The sequence below is a fragment of the Bos indicus x Bos taurus genome, chromosome 13, assembly GCF_003369695.1.
Source record: "Bos indicus x Bos taurus breed Angus x Brahman F1 hybrid chromosome 13, Bos_hybrid_MaternalHap_v2.0, whole genome shotgun sequence".
Lineage (NCBI taxonomy): Eukaryota > Metazoa > Chordata > Mammalia > Artiodactyla > Bovidae > Bos > Bos indicus x Bos taurus.
This window is the reverse complement of record NC_040088.1, coordinates 51,769,726-51,791,324: the sequence shown is the minus strand read 5'-3', so window position 1 is coordinate 51,791,324 and position 21,599 is coordinate 51,769,726. Positions and strand designations below refer to the sequence as shown.

The 21,599-nt window shown below is 36.3% G+C and overlaps 1 protein-coding gene across 5 annotated transcripts in view; it reads right to left on the bottom strand.

Moving 5' to 3' along the window:
• Positions 1-21,599, bottom strand: part of TRDMT1 (tRNA aspartic acid methyltransferase 1) — a 52,003-nt gene that overhangs the window by 5,492 nt on the left and 24,912 nt on the right. For 3 of the 5 annotated variants that reach the window (XM_027559846.1, XM_027559849.1, XM_027559845.1), the window contains 8 exons: positions 10,425-10,501; positions 8,198-8,269; positions 7,509-7,574; positions 6,725-6,794; positions 6,136-6,219; positions 3,996-4,339; positions 1,991-2,048; positions 826-955 (listed from right to left, as the gene is read on the bottom strand). In XM_027559846.1, coding sequence (XP_027415647.1) covers positions 826-955; positions 1,991-2,048; positions 3,996-4,339; positions 6,136-6,219; positions 6,725-6,794; positions 7,509-7,574; positions 8,198-8,269; positions 10,425-10,501 — 901 coding nt within the window. The remainder of the gene's footprint in view (positions 1-825; positions 956-1,990; positions 2,049-3,995; positions 4,340-6,135; positions 6,220-6,724; positions 6,795-7,508; positions 7,575-8,197; positions 8,270-10,424; positions 10,502-21,599) is intronic. The other 2 variants (XM_027559847.1, XM_027559848.1) reach the window with 1 other exon arrangement.

Here is a 21,599-nt window from a genome sequence, read left to right as displayed (position 1 = left end):
TGCCAAGGAAGCAGGGTCAGGGAGAGGCAGTAGCTCTAAGAGGCAAAGGCACTGCATCCAGTCTCCTAATACAACAATCCCTGGCCTTCCTCAATGACAAAAGGCATCAGGGCTTCGTCTTTCTCACTCTGGAACCCTATGTTCATTTTTGTTCTTGAGATTCCATCTTCAGATTCTCTAATTTGGTGTCAATTCTGGGATTTGTGCTCTCAAGTCACCCTTAATTTCCATTAGGAAAGCTCCTCCCTAGAGCACCTCTCCACTTTCTCTTTTTTCCACTTAAACCTTGTAGGGAAGGAAAAAGGTGTCTAATTGATAAGAACGTACCTCCTAGGAGAAAAATACAAATAACATACCTCCCACTACACACACGCAAAAATAAATTCCTTAATTGTCTTTTATTTATTTTTTTTTAAAAAGACAATTCTAGGCATTCTTTCACAACAGTTAGTGTCGGGTTATATGAACAGGACTCCTAGAAGCAAAAAATAAATTTTAGAAAGATGCTATTAACAACCATCTGAAAGATGCTATTAACAACCATCTGTGGGGACAGTTGAGGAATTGCTGATTTGGCCTTTCTGTTCCTGCAAAGCACCTGGAAACATTACTAGAGTAAAAGGAGGAGAATTGAGTCTGAAGGGAATGGCAGGTTGTGAACAAAAGCAGAAACAGGAGAGAAGATGTCAAAATGGCATAAACAGGAGAGGAAGGGTTCTCCACCTCTGTCTGGGCAAGGGTTTATTCGTAACTCACACAGGAGTCCCTAATGAGTTCGGAGACCATTAATAAATGAAAGCTGGGGTCCGCGTGTATCCCACATACCAAACTCTGGAGGAAATCCAAGGAGATTTGCTATTTCTTTAGGAGTGAAAAATCGAAGTTGAAGCATTGACAATCTCATTATCTTTTCTTCTTGTGACAAACTGGTAAGGGATTTGTAGATATTCTCAATCTGTAGGAAAACATCCATGATAACTAATAAGTAATAAATAATTAATAGAATGCAATTAATTTGTTAAGATAATATCATCTGCTGTGAGGCAGTTTAAAAATGATGAACATATAGTCCACCACAACACACAGAAGCCCAGGGTAAAAGTCTGTGCAATGAACTGTATAATTGGCTCTTCAAGGGTAAGATAAACTCTGAAAACAAACAAAAGCTTGATGTTGAACAGATCAGGATACTTTCAGTGTGTCTGTCATTTTTGGTCTCTCAAAAATTCACTCATAAGAATATAAATAACAAATAAATAACAATATAAGAGAAAAATAGTGAAAGGAACTTGGTCAACCAGTAAGTCAGTTTTACAATGCAAACAGTCATTTGAATGTTTAGGTTTATGACTAATTTTATCAAATTAAGACATTTTCTTAAAGTGATTAAATATATTTAATAAATATGATTTCTCAAATTCTGACATTTGTTTGCCTCTGATACAGTTTTTACCATGGGTAAGTTTTATTAACAGTTAAAGAGTTTAAATCAGCATAAAAGAAAATAATGTGATTTCACTGCAGAACTATTCAGACGTATATAAAACTTACAATACATCAAGCTTGTATTCAACCATGACACCTCAAAGAATTTGCAATTGAAGTATTAATAAACAGCCTTGCTAAAATAGATTTATTTTTCCCTAAAAGGCATTTTTATAATATGTGCTCCAAAAGAAGGATTTAATATTTGTGTGTAATCTTAGAGAACATTAACTACTGTACTTTGCATTTCAAATTATCCTCAATGGAGTATAAAAAGAGGGGCAAAAGGTAAGGGAAAAAAGTAAAAATATAAAATACTTCTTGTACATATATCCATACCTAGCAACAAGAAAAAGACTTATTCTATAGTAAATAATTATTATACACATATTCATTCCAATTGAATATGTAAAATTCTTTTAACATTCTCAAATATTAAGTAGTAAATAAAATTTTATTTTAAAATATTTTCAAAATATTTAAGTCCTGAAACCACGCACAGTACCTGCACATCCTCTGTTGTCTGTAACACAGATCCTGTCCCTTCTATGTAGCGTCCATAACTGAAGAATTAACACAAATATTTTGTAACATCTGCTTGTTAATGATAGATTTCTTAAATATTTCTTGAATGAATCAATTTTACATAGCTACATCTTTCTGAAATATTCTGAATAATATCACATAAATATGCTTTGTAATTAAAAAAATTAGGTGAAAGACTTAAGATCATATTTAAACTTCTCAGACACTAAACTTGACAAAGTTTTTTGTTGTGTAAGTAATATTTGCATTATGCATTATTGTCATTTTTATAAAATGTCAGTTTTTAAATGTTCATCACATTTAAATGCACAGGAAGTATGCATTAGTTACAACTTTTATATCCAAATACTATTCAGTACTAGCATCCCTGACACATTAGACCAAATGTTATGAAGGTGAAAATGAATAGCAGCTATTTTTCTTCAGATGCCTGAACCATCATTTCTTCTCATGAACCCAAAATCCTATTCTCTCCAGCCCAGGACAGACTCAGGCTCATCAAACATGTATCTACCTCCTACTGTAACACCGTATGTTTTAACTATTTATCCTGCAACAGTCAGACTATTGTTTTAAAAAACTATATTAAAAATATAAAACACTACAGAGAAAAGCTGTTTCCTTATATATCATGTGTGTGTCTGCTTATATTATCTACACTAAAATAGATTTCACATTAAAGCTTCTTTTATACCATTTTTATAATTACAAAAGAATTTCAAGGTTTTTTTTTTTTTTTTTTTTTTAGTTACAAAAGTGATAAGTCCTGCTTTATGAGAGTCCCAAAGAGAACCTATCAGACTTGGAAACAGACAACAGCTGACTGAAGTCTTTTAAGGTGATGCAAGAAGCAATAAACCTATTCCCCTAGAAGTACAAGGGCAGAGTATGAGAAAATCAGGATAAGCATCATATGATTATCTCAGGGGCAGAGTGTCAAGACAACTAGCTAGCAAGTAAAGAGAGAAGGTTTGAATGTTTAAATCATAAAACTACCTATCAAATGAGTTTGAGTGGTATTAACAAAGAAGAGGCAGGGATCTTTTATAAATTCTTCTCCAAAGATCTTATTTCCCCTTCTTTCTAGGTTTAAAAAGAAACCTGAAAAACACATTTATTAACACTTGGGAAATAAGCCAAAGGCTATATCCCCTAAATGTCCAGTAAAATAAATTATGATATACCTATACCATGAGTATAGCAAAATTCTTAGGCAATAATACCCAAATTACATTGTACAGTCAAAAAAATGGGTGCATAATAATGATTATAATATGCTACAATTTACTTAAAGAAGGGGGTAAAAATATACATGTATATTTAGATACCCTGTACACAACACCTCTGGAAGATCAGACAGTAGGGATGGAAACTGGATGAACAAGAGGCAGAGAGGAAAGGAGTCTTACAATCTCAGTTCCTTTTGAAATTTGAACCATGAGAATATAACTACTTACCCAAAAACTAAAGAAAATTTAAAGTGCTCTAATGTGCTCCAGATTATTCAATCTTATTTCTTGATATTAAAGTTTAATTTCTTCTTGTACACTGATTATGAAAGTGGACAGAAATTTTTGAGGTACCACAAAAAGAAAGGTGGTAAAAAATTTGCAATTTGCCATCTACAGAGACCATGTTTTCACCATGGGTATGTTTCCACCATGGGTAATTAAGCTCCTTCGAAGGTCGCCAAACAATGGCCTGGCCTTTCATGAGCACTTTCGTGGGCTGTGCACATGATGTTCTGCCAGAAGCAATTTTTACTTGTGCATTCTACTGGAACAGGAAGGCAGGCAATTAAGGGAGAAAAAAAAAAACAAACCAACACATTCTAGCAGAAACATTCTATAAAATGCTCCTTGTTTCCAGAAGAAATAAAAGAGACAATAGCTATGAAAACTTGGTTACTTTGGGTATGTCGTAAGTAGAGGGTATGTCGTGAGTAGAGACTCTTTAAAACTTACCCTTTTGTAAAGCACATGGATCTTCTGGAAGTGGGTTTAACAATGTCTAACAAAAGAGCGTATCGCAGTAATGACTTTGGTGGTAAAAAGAATGAATGCTTGTCAATGTCATCTTCAAGAAAATCTTTTAGCATTCGCACAGAGAGATCGCTGTCCTGTTGATGTTTCCTGTCAATTTCTCCTGCAGTTTCAAGCTTAAAAAGAATGGCCTCTTTTCCAGAACACTGTGTGCTGCTATCAAAGCAAATCTTTGGTCCAGTTTTCTTTTCTTCAGTTTTCTTTTCTGCATTTATTGCATATTTAGGGGGATGTTCAGATTCAGTTTTGGGGAACTCCATCAGTACCTGGCATTAAATAAAAATATATAAATTGTCAAAAGCTTTCTTAAAAATAAAAAATGAGTTAATAATATCCAGTCAACATTATGCAAAAAAATTCTTTGGCTTTCACTGAGCTGTCATTAAAAAGATAGACATTGAGGTTTACTAGTAATTTATATAAGCTACTACAAGTTTTTCATCATATAATGATAGGCCATCAGTCTGTAGATAATTTATTTCATGAAATTACTGCTTTCTCTAGTAATAAAACCATTCAACAAAATAATAGGAAGTAGGATGAATATACCGACAATATCATATTTGGAAAAGAAGTTGAGAAAGCAACAGGAACATTTCCAAAAATGTGTTTTGAATCAAAGCTTACCATTCTCCTTCGTTAAAATAAGCACTCTTTGCCCTGAAAGGTTATTTCTATTCCTGAGCCCCATAGGAAAAACTTGTTCCTACAAAACAGGTAACCTTGTATAAAGTCCTATTTTGAGAAGGATAAAATAGTTCCAGGAATTTTTAATGATGAAATCTTGGTTAATATACTTTATACACTGTTTTTGGAACTATCCACATTGAAAGGGAGACACATTGCAATTGTATAATATAATACAGGCGTGTCTTCCATTGGCAGGCGGGTTCTTTACCACTTGTGCCACCTGGGAAGCCCCATAATACAATACCCATGTGTGTAGTCACTCAGTACTGTCCAACTCTTTGTGACCCTTTGGACTGTAGTCCACTGGGCTTCTCTGTCCATGGAATTTTTCAGGCAAGAATACTAAAGTGGGTTGCCATTTCCTATTCCAGTGGATTTTCCTGACCCAGGGATCAAACCCATGTCTTCTGTGTCTCCTGCATTGCAGGCAGATTCTTTACCCACTGAGCCATCAGGGAAGCATAAAACTGGTATTGTGTTACACGGGGATTCAAACGATACTACTGAACCCCTGTTAGTAGGACATGACTTTTAAGTTCTTACCTGTGATGATTACAGAGAGCTTCACTGAACCACTGAAACTCTGTTATCCACGTCAATTTTCAGCAGAAGCATGTAAAATTGCTAGCATAATGAGAGAGTCTATCCATAGCAATCGTGCATTTCATCCTAGCTTGTACTAATCATTACCATATTTTAATCAGTTAAAGCTAAACAGCATAGATTTCAAAGAAAATGCAACCGACATGTGAATTTTTATCAACAGTGGTCAATGGCTTCTACTGAGGGAGAAAAATAATGGATGCAAAAGAATCAGTGGTCGGAAGAGAAATTATTGGGGGGTTCATTTCCCCCCCAATAATTTCTCTTCTGACCATTAATAACAGCAGTAATGGTAATTTTTTACTTTCAACTTATTTTTTGTAATGATGAAAGAAATGCTTCTGGTTTTGTTTCAAGCAATTAAAGTGGTCATATTAGGAATGGGAGGGCTTCCCTGGTGGCTCTGTGATAAAGAATCCCCCTGCAAATGCAGGAGACACAAGAGACACAGGTTCAATTCCTGGGTTGGGAAGATCTCTTGAAAAAGGAAATGGCAACCCACTCCGGTGTTCCTGCCTGAGAAATCCCACGGACAGAGGATTCTGGCAGGCTACAGTCCAAGGAGTTGCAAAGAGTCAGACATGACATAGCAACTAAACAACATAAAGAGGGGCAAAAGGCTTAGAAGAGAGACTGAATGCATGCTCTTTACTACAGGCGTGAGAGGACACATGAACCCCCACCGGTACTGTTGGAAAATAAACAAGCAGCCTGAGACCTACTTACAACAGATGAATGATGATGATGAGAACAACAATAATAATAATACCTGACCAGGGGCCTGAAAAGGGAATGGCTCTGGCTGAAGCTTTGCAATAAGGAAGTACCGTAATCTTGAATTTGGAATGCCAAGCTGAAAGTGAAGCAGAACAGGTAGTTGCTATGGGAAATTAAAGTGATCTACACTAACTGTTAGCATCTAGTGGAAAAAAAAAAAAACCTCATACACTGTACATTAGTTTACATCAGGTCTACATTAGTTTCTGCCAGACAAAATTCCATTATCAATTTGCACAAGACTTCCCTGCAGCAAATTCTTGAACCTTTTAAACTGTCACTTTGTACCTTTATTTGAACGAAATAAAGATGGAATCAGATGAATCATATGTCTACGAGTCACTTTCACTTTATATTTCCCAGGTAAGAAGATACATAGATTTTCTTACATTCATTATTGATAGTACAGTAATCATAAAAAAATAAAATTCACATATAGCTATAAAATTCAGATATAGAAGGAACCATGTCTGAACTAATTTTAAGATTTGCCTATAATATTATTCAAAATGGATCCATTTTTTTATTGAATCAAGTTCCCTTTGGGAAAATTTATTTAAGTTTATAATTGTGGTACTTACAGAGGTTGGAGACAGTAGAAATTCTTGATACTGAAAACCACAATTTTCTATTGTTTGTATTAACAGATCTCTGAAAAGACAAAGGGTAAGAAAAAAGGCTTTCACTCTATAGTTCAAAATGCAGTTCTTATATAAAATATTACACATAAAACTTCATTTTATGTGAAAACTATACCTCCATTCAACTTGTTTAGAAAGAGAAAAATCCTGGGTCTTAAGCCTAATATTTGAGAAATTACATTTCTCAAAAAAAGAGATAATCTGTATTATAAATAAAAAATTGCTAATCCACTGATGGTAAATTCGTTATTGGAATGGAGCTTTGTCGCCCATCAGACAGGGCAACACTGTCACAGACAGCAGGTGAATCGAGGACTCAGTCGGCTGCATTCTCTCCCGTGGGGCAGCCACCTGAAAGGGCCCTGACACAGGGCTTGCTTCTTCAGTCCAACAGGACAGAAAATGCCTATGAGAGGACCAATTCTTACTGAAAACATTTCTAATTCTAATGAAATGGACACCACTTAAGCAGCTAAAACTGAGAAATACAATTCGTATTACTCATTCTGGAAAAATTCAAACATATCAAAACGCGAGAGAATCAGCTGACCCTAACCTTGTGATACTTCACATTACTATTGGAAAACTACATTAATGATAAACTACATAACATATCTTAAATGTCAGAATGTACACCTTTATTTTTCAGACCTTTATTTCACAACAGCTCTTATTATATAAAACACCTACTCTAAGATGAACACAAGAGAAATACATTTCTTACCTTGTAGAAGACATTTCAAAACCTTTAACGTTTTCTAAAAGAATATACTTCGGTAATTTTTGTAATCTAAAACAAAAACAAACAAACAAAAAAACCAAACAGAATTCCAAACATCTCAATACTAAGAAGTAAGAAGCAAAGAAAATCCTTACTTGTGAGAAATACGAGGTAACTGTTCAAACTGATTTTAGAAAAGAATTTTACAAAGGATGGAGATGACATATTTTAACCCTTTCCCCCATAAACATAGCACACTTGATAAGGTTAATATTTGAAATATTAATTTCCACTGAAGTTTAAGTGAAAACACAGGACTGCACAGAGCTTTGAACTGCACAGAATGGCAGTTCAAAGGGCTGACGTTTACGTGGAATACAGCTTTTAGGGTTAGTAGTGCGATTTTCCAGGCCATGGGCAATAGCATTCACTAACATTAGCATCATCTGCACTAATCCTGTGAGCAGAGGCAATACAATTCAGCTATTAGGCTGTAACACCCTGTCACTCACTTTAGCAGCACTGTAGAATCAACAAACATTTTCAGTCACTCTATCAGTCATGGCAGAAAATAAATGGCATGTATAGTATCTGTAGAAGCTGCTAATTTCTATAAAATGATAAACATCACATTCTTCCAGATGCAAAGTTTTACACCTATGGTAAGCTTGTACAGGAACCTAAGTTTTTACCTTGGGAGAATGTCTAGAATATGTAAGAAGCTATTTGTCCTTGGATCAGTCACATCACCTTGCAGGCCAATTCTGAAAGGGATAAGAAAATAAGTTCAAGAATTGTACATAAAGATATCAAGTCACTTTTAAAAAGGCAAGACAGAGAACTACAATTAGTTGGTCCTCACAAAAAATATGATCATCTCTGTTGCTATAAAGAACAAAACATATTTATTCATTTAATTAAAACAAAAAAAGCTTTGTCTGTCTAGTAAATGTAGTACTTATAAAAAAATAATATGCCCAAATGACTTACATGAAGCAAAGAAGAATAAGAAGTTAATGAAGAATTAAAAATAATTATCCTCTTAAAATCAACTTGTTTAGGAAACACACACACACACACACACACACAAAATTGGCTGGTGACACCTTTCGCTCTGCCCCAAGGGAGACAAAAGTTCAGAGGGATGAGCTGGTTGGGCAGGGTGGCAACATAAGAGTTGATGGCACTGAAAACTAATCACATCCAAGTAGACCAAGATAGTAGGTAAGATCAGGACGATCTTGTTCAATGTACACGGGAGACAATAAAGGTGAGGGCTTGAATCTACACAAAGGTGTTGCAACTTGGTTAGACTAACTAGGTCAAAACAGGTCATGTGAAAATGTGGTATCTGGTTCAGCAATTAGATCTTTTTTTTTTTTTTAAGAAATTAAATCTTATAAGTAACATTCAATATGATCAAGAACCAAGCAGAAAGGAAGACTAGGTTGGGCATAAATTATAATAACAGGGGATTAGGATTTAAGACCTTGTCATCTATTAGCTTCAAAGTCTTAAATTACTTGACATTACTTATCAGTTCCTCATGCCTGACAGCAGGTCCAAAATCATCAGTGGATCTGAGGTTCAAATGGGAGAGGAGAGTGGACTTGAACAGATTCCTCAGAAACCTTGGTTTCTTCTCATTGAGTCCCTTTCCCCTCAGAGTTCCAAATGATGATTGTGTTGCAGAATCAGACTCTGCGGCCATTAGCAGCTGGATCTGGGCTGATATAGAGCGAGAATGGTATCATAGGGAAGATGTCCCATTGCAGGGACATCTGAGGCATCACAGTGCTGGGGCTGCACTCTGCTCTGAGCCTCCCACTCATGGCAGTCAAAAAGGCCACACCCTTGCGTAGCTCAGATGGAGCTACGCATCTCATCCTAGCTCAGGATGGAGATGACATATTATAACCCTTTCCCCCATAAACATGGCACACTTGATAAGGTTAACATTTGAAATATTAATTTCCACTGAACTTTAAGTGAAAACACAGGACTGCACAGAGCTTTGAACTGCACAGAATGGCAGTTCAAAGGGCTGACGTTTACACGGAATACAGCTTCTAGGGTTAGCAGTGCGATTTTCCAGGCCATGGGCAACAGCATTCACTAACATTAGCATCATCTGCACTAATCCTGTGAGCAGAGGCAATACAATTCAGCTGTTCACCTATAAAAAGACAGTATACTACTGCACATACCATAAGCTTGTTGAATTAAATGGCAAAATCTAGTAAGACATTTGGTTGGTTGTCATTACCATTATTACTTAATTAAAAATACTATTGTTAAAAATATCTAAATGAAGATAGATTAATCAAGATTTTATACCAAATATAATTCCCTGAAATATAGTCAAATAAATACCTTATAAGAAGAAACTGAATTGGAACATAGCTTTAAAAAAGCTATTTCATTAATTGTATGTATTATTAAATGTACGTATCAATTTTGAGAAATGCAAAATTCACAGATGCATTCTTGCCTACCTTTAAAATTTTACAATTAAGTAATTTAGGACTTAAATATTTATTATGAAAATTGACTTTGATTAATCAATGTTAGGAAGATATTCCTGAATGCCGATTAATTTAAGTAATTCAGAGTAATTTGGGTCAGAAATAAATATTTTATCTTCAGTAGGTATTAAAGAGGTACCACATAGTCTCGCCATACCTACGATGACTATGACCAAATCACTGTGCTCATCTGGCAGTTAACTGCTCTTTTCCTCGTCATTAATGCTGACTTATAAATGTGCATAGAGAAAGAGAATTATGCATGAAAAATTTCAAGACTAGGGAAATGCAGCGAATGGACTTTATAGTGTCCGTGCCTGAAATTATAGTATATTTGATTTAATGAATCTTTCAAAAGTATTCTTCGTAACAGAGAAATATATATTATACATACCTTGTGAAGGGCTGACAGGGTGGGCTCATTAAAATCATATTGAAAGATAATCTGTCAAACTCTTCTAGTGTAATGCCCTAAGGAATGAATATTTGGGGTTGGGGGGAAAGAATATAAAAACATGCGTAGAAGGGGGAAAAAGGAAACATGCTAACTACAACTAAATATATCAGAAATTGTGACTGCTTAGTTATAACACTTAAAAGTTTATAAAACATTTAATACTTTTAAAATAAACTTCAGTTAAACTAACTTTCCAAAGTGATTTTGTGAAGGAAGTGGAGCAATAAGCTGAAGCTATAAAAGATTAAGTGACTTCCGCCAAACCCTAGGACCAGCCCAAGCAGAGCTGGAAAGTTAGATCCTAAGCATTTCATGCCTCTATGATACCTCAAGTCTAATTAAGACTGCTGTGATTTCAGGAATCAAACATGGAGAACTTTATTTCATAATGAATTTCAGCAAAAGATCTAGAGAATTATTAACACCTTTCTATTAATATTATTTATTTACAAAATGCGATGTATTGACCAGTCACCACTTCTCTCCTGTCTGTCTCTGTCAGTATATCACCAAACAGACAAGGGTCCCACTTTCCGATGTCTGCATACTGTTTTACAGTTGTGTGTAGTCAAAGCACCTCAAAAGATTATAAACAAGATGAACCAAACAATGCCTACTGGGCTAAGCAGTTTTAAGATGTACTGTTTTGCTCCTTTATATACAGTATCAGAAGACAAATACAGAGAAATACAAATCATGGGTTTGGCCAATTCTCATTAGGCTCTGTTAGCATATACTGTTAGCCAGAAATTTAAAGCAACAAGCCCAGAATCCCAACATTCCTAGTTACATTTCCAAGAAGTTCCAGTTCATGAAAAAAGCAGGGAAAGCTTTATTCTGAGTTCTGAAAAGAGTTAATTTGTTGAACACATCAGTTGTCTCTATTGTATTAAAGTTTGAATGTACATGTCTATTGTTTTTAAATCACAGGCTTTTAAAAGTAGTTTACGATGTATATGAAAAATGAAATGAAAATAAAATAGTGGAAAGTTCCCAAAGCACCTCTAGAACCCAGAGTTCTAAAGAAAACAACCTGAAAATCATACACTCAAACTGCATCACGAAACCTGGGGCAGAGCAGTACCATTATCACAGGTACTTAAGTTAGAGAGCTAGTTAGCACAGGGCTGTTAATAAAAGCAACTTATTGACTTCACAACTGACTGTAGACTGATTAAAGCTAAATTCCTAAAATTAAAATAAAAAACAAACAACAACTTTTAACATTAGGAGCATCCTAAATCTAGAACCTAAAAGAAGTAAACACTTAATAACTCAATACCTGCAATTAGACATTTAAAATTACAATTTTAAAGGATTTTTGGAAAGGGTGATTTTTTTTTAATAGCACAACCCAAATGACAGAGAAGTTATGCAAAACATAATCACTCAATAAACCATTCACAACTATCTTTAATTTAGCAATCTAGGTCAGTGTATGTGACAGGATTCAAGAAAGTAGTTACAGAGATGCATGGATTAACTCTAGTAATTTGATATTTTATAATAACACTAATGGAAATCTATTCTTTTTTCATAACTAGAGCATTCAAGTTAAAAAAAAAATCTTTGCTTTCAGAAAACATTAGATCAACTTCATGCAGTACTTCATTTATTGAGTGTTGATGAGCAACTTTGTCATACTACTTGTGTTATTACTTCTTTTCTCAAAAAGCTTCCTGGTCATTCTTACACTTAATTTTCATTTAAACTTTAGGAAGAAATCGGTAGATTAGTAAACAACAACTTTTGACTGTTTTAGTGAATTTATTGTTAATCTAAAGAGAACTAAAATATTGTGGCACATGGTAAATCTTCAATAAAAACTTACTGAGTGGATATTTCATACTATTTTCTGCCCTATGAACTCTGATGTTTTGTTCATGAATAATTTGTTCAAAATTACATGTTTTATTCAAGAACAGAACTTTCTTGCTCATTGTATTAATCCCCATTATAAAGCAATTTTCTATGACTCATAAATACATTTTGCCTTTAGACAGATCTTATCTAATATCAGTTCTGAAATATCTGTTATGCCTGGCATTTTTCCATTTTCTAGGCACAATATGTAGTTCATTAGATGATGTTCATAATCTAACTCACCAATATTTCAGAGTATCTATAATATGCTAAGCACTGTGATAGGTCTGGGAATACAACGATGCACAAACCCAGCAAGTTTTCAGCTCACATACTTATATTGCAGTAACTAGTAATTTTCCATATCCTATCTAGCAAATTTGGAAAACTCAGCAGTGGCCACAGGACTGGAAAAGGTCAGTTTTCATTCCAGTCCCAAAGAAAGGCAATGCCAAAGAATGCTCAAACTACCGCACAATTGCACTCATCTCACACGCTAGTAAAGTAATGCTCAAAATTCTCCAAGCCAGGCTTCAGCAATATGTGAACCGTGAACTTCCTGATGTTCAAGCTGGTTTTAGAAAAGGCAGAGGAACCAGAGATCAAATTGCCAACATCCGCTGGATCATGGAAAAAGCAAGAGAGTTCCAGAAAAGCATCTATTTCTGCTTTACTGACTATGCCAAAGCCTTTGACTGTGTGGATCACAACAAACTGTGGAAAATTCTGAAAGAGATGGGACTACCAGACCACCTGATCTGCCTCTTGAGAAATTTGTATGCAGGTCAGGAAGCAATAGTTAGAACTGGACATGGAACAACAGACTGGTTCCAAATAGGAAAAGGAGTACATCAAGGCTGTATATTGTCACCCTGCTTATTTAACTTATATGCAGAGTACATCATGAGAAATGCTGGACTGGAAGAAACACAAGCTGGAATCAAGATTAGCGGGAGAAATATCAATAACCTCAGATATGCAAATGACACCACCCTTATGGCAGAAAGTGAAGAGGAACTCAAAAGCCTCTTGATGAAAGTGAAAGGGGAGAGTGAAAAAGTTGGCTTAAAGCTCAACATTCAGAAAACGAAGATCATGGCATCCGGTCCCATCACTACATGGGAAATAGATGGGGAAACAGTGGAAACAGTGTCAGACTTTATTTTTCTGGGCTCCAAAATCACTACAGATGGTGACTGCAGCCATGAAATTAAAAGATGCTTACTCCTTGGAAGGAAAGTTATGATCAACCTAGAGAGCATATTCAAAAGCAGAGACATTACTTTGCCAACAAAGGTTCATCTAGTCAGGGCTATGGTTTTTCCTGTGGTCATGTATGGATGTGAGAGTTGGACTGTGAAGAAGGCTGAGCGCTGAAGAATTGATGCTTTTGAACTGTGGTGTTGGAGAAGACTCTTGAGAGTCCCTTGGACTGCAAGGAGATCCAACCAGTCCATTCTAAAGGAGATCAGCCCTGGGATTTCTTTGGAAGGAATGATGCTAAAGTTGAAACTCCAGTACTTTGGCCACGTCATGCGAAGAGTTGACTCATTGGAAAAGACTCTGATGCTGGGAGGGATTGGGGGCAGGAGGAGAAGGGCACGACAGAGGATGAGACAGCTGGATGGCATCACTACTCAATGGATGTGAGTCTGGGTGAACTCCGGGAGTTGGTGATGGACAGGGAGGCCTGGTGTGCTGCAATTCATGGGGTCGCAAAGAGTCAGACACGACTGAGCGACTGATCTGATCTAGATAAATACCAGATTTTAGTTTTATTACCAATTATCTTTGTAACTGTCCTGTTCTTGGTTAAAAACATACATGCACTTTTCAGGCCTGACCACATCGCTGTGACAAAGGCTTCACCCAGCAGGTGCTGGGCAAAGTCATCCTCCCCACTCCAGACTTTGTGCAAGGCCAGTGCCTGGCAGTCTCTGAGAGCAAGTGCAAGGTCTCCGGCCCCCTGGAAGGTCATGCTCTTCACTTATTTGCATTCCAAGGTCTCTCTGTCTGTGGGCACAGAGTCCTCTTCAGCCGCCATCTATTTCTGCCAAGGCCTCCTTCTGGGAGGAGGAGGAGCCCTGGAAGTTATTTCTCTTGCTATGACTATACGCAGCAAATCTCACACTCTCCTCCAATACCAGGGGCTCCCTCAACTGTTAGCTGACTCCCATGTCTGCTGATCCACTCAACTTCCCAGCAGGGTGCTGTACCCTAGGGAAACACAACAGGGGGCAGGGCATAGACATTTTCTCTATAGCAAGTAATTAAGGCTTCACTCTTTCACTTTTGCCTTGTTGCTTTAATCAGCTACTCTGATCCCTGACAGCTCAGCTGAGCTCCTGACAACAACATGAAATAATGTCCTAAAAACCTAAAGCTTCATTTATCTTTCAAAGAACAGAGATATTTTTTGAGTCTCACTTTCCCGTCCTACTCCAATTATAGTATTTTTACACTGCAAAGATTTATGATACTCTCACCTTGCTTCCTGACCATAATTTCCTTCCTAACATGGCAGCTTTATTTCTGGGTTTTCCACTCTGATTCATCTCTTGCTTAGTTAGATTAAGTGACTGAATCATTTTTTTCAATAAGGGTTCACAGGTAATACACTTCATGAATTGTTGGAGGTTTTATTTCAGGAATGTTTTTCATTTACTTCTGTTAATGCTTTTGCCCCGTTTGTTTTGCTGTCTTTTGTTTGCCACTCTGACATAGCTTTTATTTCTATAATGGTTTTATTTTTCTCATCTTTTTTTCTTCTTCCCAGACCACTGATAGTTTTCAAGTCTATTGTCTTATTATCGCTTTTGAATGAAGCTCCAATACTTTGGCCACCTGATGCACAGAGCCGACTCATTAGAAAAGACCCTTATGCTGGGAAAGATTGAAGGCAGGAGGAGAAGGGGACAACAGAGGAAGAAATGATTGAATGGCACCACTGATTCAACGGACAAGAGTTTGAGCAAACTCTGGGAGATGGTGAAGGACAGGGAAGCCTGGCACACTACAGTCCATGGGGTTGCAAAGAATCGGGCATGACTGTGACTGAACAACAATACATTTATTTGAGTTCCTGAAGATACCAAGTTTTATTTAAGGTTTCAAACTAATGGAGATGTGTGTTTGTAATTTTCTTCTGCTTCTTCATACAATTTTTCTGTAAATATTCTGCTTGTTTATGTTACTTCCTTCCTTCAAAAAGTACTCTATCAGCATAGCCTCAAAGGCTCCTTTCTAATTACTAATACTCGATGGACGTGACAGTGAATTCTGGGAGTTGGTGATGGACAGGGAGGCCTGGCATGCTGTGATTCATGGGGTCGCAAAGAGTCCGACACGACTGAGTGACTAATCTGATCTGATCTGATATATATTTTTTTAATGGAGATCACTTGAATCTAGAAATTTGCTGAAAAGATGAAAGAAAGAGTAGGTACTTTGTCACTGCAGTTTCTGGGAAGAACCCAGAAAGCTCTCTAACTTAAGACCATGCCTCTGTCCTTAACCATGTTCTCACATTTAGAATGAGCAAGAAGTCTGCAGAGCTTGCAGTGATGTTTTCAGCCCAGTGATTCGGAATGTTTTAATGTCTCTTCTCTTCACTTTGAACAAACAATTGCTGGGTCTGCTTTGTCTCCTCCCTTGTCCTTCTCAAAGCTGCATGACGCACAGAGAGATCTAAATTGAATGCAACTTTGCCATCTTCATTCACTGTGTCTTAGTGCCACTACATCTGACATTATTTTTCTCAGTTTTCTTTTTTGTTTTGGTTTCTGTTTAAATCCTATTTTCATTCATAATGGTTTCCCATCCCCTCTTTTCTCTTATTTCTATTAGGAAAAGAAATATAATTTTAGAATAGAAATATCTTGTCTTTGTCACATTCAATCAGAAGTCCCAAAGAAAACTGTTCACAAGTCCAACTTCTGCACTAAGCAGTAAGTTTCTGCAGGTAAAGACTAGTTCTCAGGCATATCTGTGTTCCTCTAAGGGCTCAATAACTTGCATGAAGTCAATGTTCTCAAATTTCAGTTGATCAGAATATGTTGTTTTCAGTTCAGTTCAGTTCAGTCACTCAGTCATGGCCGACTCTTTGTGACCCCATGGACTGCAGCCCACCAGGCCTCCCTGTCCATCACCAACTCCTGAAGTTCACTCAAACTCATGTCCATTGAGTCGGTGATGCCAACCAGCCATCTCATCCTCTGTTGTCCCCTTCTCCTCCCGCTTATGAAACTTAAAATCTCTTAAGTCTCTCATTACTCCTAAGTTCTCCATTAAACTTCCAACTACTTTTTAAGCATGACCCTCAATGTACTTCTGATACATGTGATCTGGACATGACACACTCTTTCCATTACAGAACAGGGCTGAAGAGAACATCCAAGAAGAGACTAACAGCTGTAGGAAGGCACATCAACTTTTTTCTCATAGACATGGTTTTAATGAACTGATTCTCTCTTCTCAAATGAGTAGGAGGTACCTATCTCCATTCTTTCCTCTCCCTAGTATTCTTATTTCATATGCAGATAATATGACTTATTATCATCTATTAAAACTAGTATTGAAATAGAGCTATCGCTAGAAAAATGGTTACATATATATTATTCCAAATGCCCCCAAATTTCTTCTGGCATGTAGTTGGGAACCCCAAATATGTAAAGTGTCTCACAGTTTCCCTTAGAAGGTAAAAAAGAAAAAAGGTTAAGTCATCAAACGTAATGGGTGCTTTACTGAGATTGTGTTGTTGTTTCATATTTTGTTCAGTGGGAGAAAACCCTTGCTGAATTGGATATTTGGCTGCATCAACTTTTAAACATTTACATTAAATTTAAACTTAGATGCAACTTTTTTAAATAAAATAAATTTTGCTATCATAATCTATGTCACAGAAATTTTGGAACCTAAATGCAGATTGCCTACATATGAGTCAAACCAGTTACTTTTCAGCAGCTATGTTTCTCCTGACCCTGTATTTACTTCTGCCCTACATCCATGATGAGACTGGCAGACTTAGTGCAGTTTGCCATGATGTTCATGAAGTGCACTCTACCAGTTACTGGAAAGGTGATGTTATACCCATAGTACTTCTCTCGATGAGGCCCGTGCAGAAAAACATTCTGTTCTCAATATCAGTGACAGATGTTCTTCAACACATAAATAGATGACTTTTACCTTGTAAATACCCAATCACAGAGCCAGGAAATGGCCCTATTTCATATCCAGCTAAAAGAAAGCTTAAGACAAACCTGTTGGATACACAAAATGTGGTACATCCCTATAATGGAATATTATTCAGCCATTAAGGGGAATGAAGCACTGACACGCAAGAACCCAGACAAAAAAGGGCCACGTATTATATGATCCCATTTACATGAAATGCCTAGAAAAGTCAAATCCATAGAGGCAGAAAGTAGATTAGTGGCTTCCAGGGCCTGGAGGGAGGGAGAAATGGGAGTCACTGCTAATGGGCACCAGATTACTTTTTACGGGGATGAGAACGGACTAGAATTAGAAAGTGGCAATCTTTACACAACTTTGTCAGTAAATGAAAAAAGAAAAATGCTAAAACTATACACTTTAAAGTGGTGGACTTCATGGTATAATGAATTGTATCTTACTTAAATAAAATTTGTGAGACTTTTGCTTCTGTCTGGAGGGAGTAAATTCTAAGAGACTTACTTTCCTTCTATAAATTAACTAGAAAACTGGGAGAAATGTAATAACTATTTTCAGATATTGGACCACAGGCAGATAGGACTACCATTCCTTGGAAAAAGACAAAAAAAAAAAAGTTGAAGATAATTAGACTTTCTACCTGGAGATAATTTCCACACAGCAGTGAAGGGAAAGGACACTCACACTGTACCTGGGAAAGAAGATGAGTTGGAGAGACACTGGCATTCAAGGTCAAGGTGACTAGAATTTGCAGAGCAAGACTACCACACTAAAAGAAGCTGCATAAGTAATGAAATACAGAAATCTGCATAACATTCCCTTTGAGTGTCCTGCTGAGCATACCTGTGCATCTATCAGGCAAAATGCTTGACAGACCAACTTCCAGGAAAAGAACCATTATTGGGAAGCTGTAAGCCAAAAAAGTTCCCAGATCTCAGGGCAAGAGATCATTCGAGTTACCACCACAACCTAGTTGAGAACATTGGACACCCAATAGCTAGCAATCAAAGAAAGGTCGCATATTAATAGTAAGATTAGACTGCTGCTGCTGCTAAGTCACTTCAGTCGTGTCCGACTCTGTGTGACCCCCTAGACGGCAGCCCACCAGGCTTCCCCGTCCCTGGGATGCTCCAGGCAAGAACACTGGAGTGGGTTGCCATTTCCTTCTCCAATGCATGAAAGTGAAGTTGCTCAGTCGTGTCTGACCCTCAGCGACCCCATGGACTGCAGCCTTCCAGGCTCCTCCATCAATGGGATTTTCCAGGCAAAAGTACTGGAGTGGGGTGCCACTGCCTTCTCCAAAGATTAGACTACCCTTACAGTAAAGGCTACTCCACATACACTCTGAAATGCTTAAAATAAGCCTCAAAAAGAATCAAGATGATCTGAAATTAACTGCTTCTGAGAACAAAATCCAACAGTCTTTAAAAGATTACAGTAAACTCCAGCACTCAAAAATGTAAAACGTACAATGTTAGGCTCCCAATAAAAAACTACTACAATGCTAATTAAACAAGATAATGTGACCCATAACAAATGGGGGTGAATGGAGGAAGAATCCATCAATAGAAACAAACCCAACAATGACATGCTGGAATTAACAAAGATTTTAAAACAGTCATTATAAATATCATTAATTTGTTCACATACTTAAAGGAAAACGAAAATATTATAAGGAGACAAGAACATAAAAAAGAATTAATTGAAACTTCTAGAAATGAAAAATATCTAAAATGAACAGTTACATATCAAAAATAACCTCTTAAAGATACAGCAATATAGTGTGCTTCTAAAACAAAGCAAATGGAGTAGAATAGACTAAAAATGAACAGTCTCAGTGAATATGAAGGGATCTTATAATAAATCTAATTGAAATGCAAGGACTGGGAATTCTCTGGTGGTCCAGTGGTTACGACTCTGCACTTTCACTGTCAAGGGCACAGATTCAATTCCTGGTCTGGGAACTAAGATCTAGCAAGCCACATGGCACAGCCAGAAAAAGAGGCAAAATTAAAAGGATGGATAAAATATATGCATACAAACACTAACCATAAGAAAGCAGAAGTTATATTAATTTAAGAAGCTATATTAATATCAAGAAAGTAGACTTCAGAACAAGAAATAATTCTGAGGGATAAAGAGGAATATTTCATAATGATAAACAGGTCAATTAATCAAGAAAACAATCATAAAGCATATACACTTAATAAAAGAGCTCTGGATAAAATGAAGCAAAAACTAAAAGGAGTTAATAGACATTCACAGTTGTGCTTGGATATTATAACATTCTCTCAGCAATTGATAGGAAAAAGTCAGTAAGGATACAGAAAAACTGACAATACTATCAACTAACTTGACCCAAATGACATTTATAAATGTCCACTCAACAAAAACAGAATACACATTCTTTCCAACAGGACACAAAGCATTCACCAGACAGAGTGAATTCTGGGCCATAACACAAGTCTCAACCAATTTAAAATAACTAAAATCATACACAGTATGACACCAAAATACAAAATAAAACAGAAATGAGAAATCAGTAACAGAAAGGTATCTGAAAAATTCCTAAATATTTGGAAATTTTAGAGCCATTCTTACAAATTAACACATAAGCCAAAGACAAAATCAGAGGGGAAATTAGAAAATACTTTGAGCTGAATGAAAATGAACATAAGACATATGAAAATTTGTGATTTCTAGCTGAAACTTAAGAAAATGTACGACATTCTATATTTGCATTAAAAAAGAAACACAAACTCAAGTCAATCATCTAAAGTCCCAATGCAAGCAGTGTAACAGAGAGTAAATTAAACACAAAGTAGAAGAGAACAAAAAAGATGAGTAGAAATTAGTGAAATAGTACAAATGAATAATAGATAAAATCAATTTCATCTAAACCTGTTTACTTGAAAAAAGCAATGAATTTGGTAAGGCTCTAGCTTTAGTAGTAGAGGAAAAAACAGAAAAGATAAAAACTACTAACATCAGGAATGATAAACAATGGAAATAAGGAAATATGAACAACATTATGTCAATATGCTTGACAAATTAGAGTAAAAGATAAATTTCTTCAAAGACACAAATTTCCAAAATGGAATGAAAAATAAATAGAAAGCCTCAGTAGTCTTATAACAGATAAATAAACTCATAATTTAAAAGGCAAGAGTACTGGAGTGGGTTGCCATTTCCTTCTCCAGAGGATCTTCCTGACCCAGGGATCAAACCCAGGTCTCCCACATTGTAGGCAGACACTTTACTCATAATTAAAAACCTTCCCACAAAGAAAACTACAGGTCCAGATGGCTCCACTGATGAAATGCTATTATTTATAGAAGATCTAATACTTGTTCTTCACAGACTTTTAGAGAAAATAAGAGTTTGTGAAGCCAACCGGGTTGGCCAAAAAGTTCATTTGAGTTTTTCCATACCATCTTACAGAAAACCCAAATAAACTTTCAGCCCAATATAAAGCTAGTATTGATATCGCCCTAATATCAAAACCACACAAATATTTTATGAGGAAAGTACAAAAGTCACCTACAAAGATAAATGTAAAAATACTTAATAAAATATTAGCAACTATGATGCAGTTTAACATAAAACTGATTCTATATCATAAAAAAGTCAGATTTACCCTAGGAATGCAATATTGACTTAACATTCAAAAAAGGAGTTGATATGATTGCCATATTAACAGAATAAAAGGGCAAATTATATAATCGTGTTAAATGATGAAAAAAAGTTTTTGACAAAATTCAAAACCTATTCATTCATAATACAAATTCTTAGAAAATGAAATAAAAGGAAATTTCCTCAACTTAATAAAAGGCATGCTCATACTCGGTCGCTTCAGTCATGTCCGACTCTTTGCGACCCCATGGGCTGTAGCCCGCTAGACTCCTCTGTCCATGGGATTTCCCAGGCAAGAATACTGGAGTGGGCTGCCATTTCCTCCTCCAGGGGATGTTCCCGACATAGAGATCAAACCTGTGTCTCCCGGTTCCTCTCATCAGATCAGATCAGATCAGTCGCTCAGTCATGTCCGACTCTTTGCGGCCC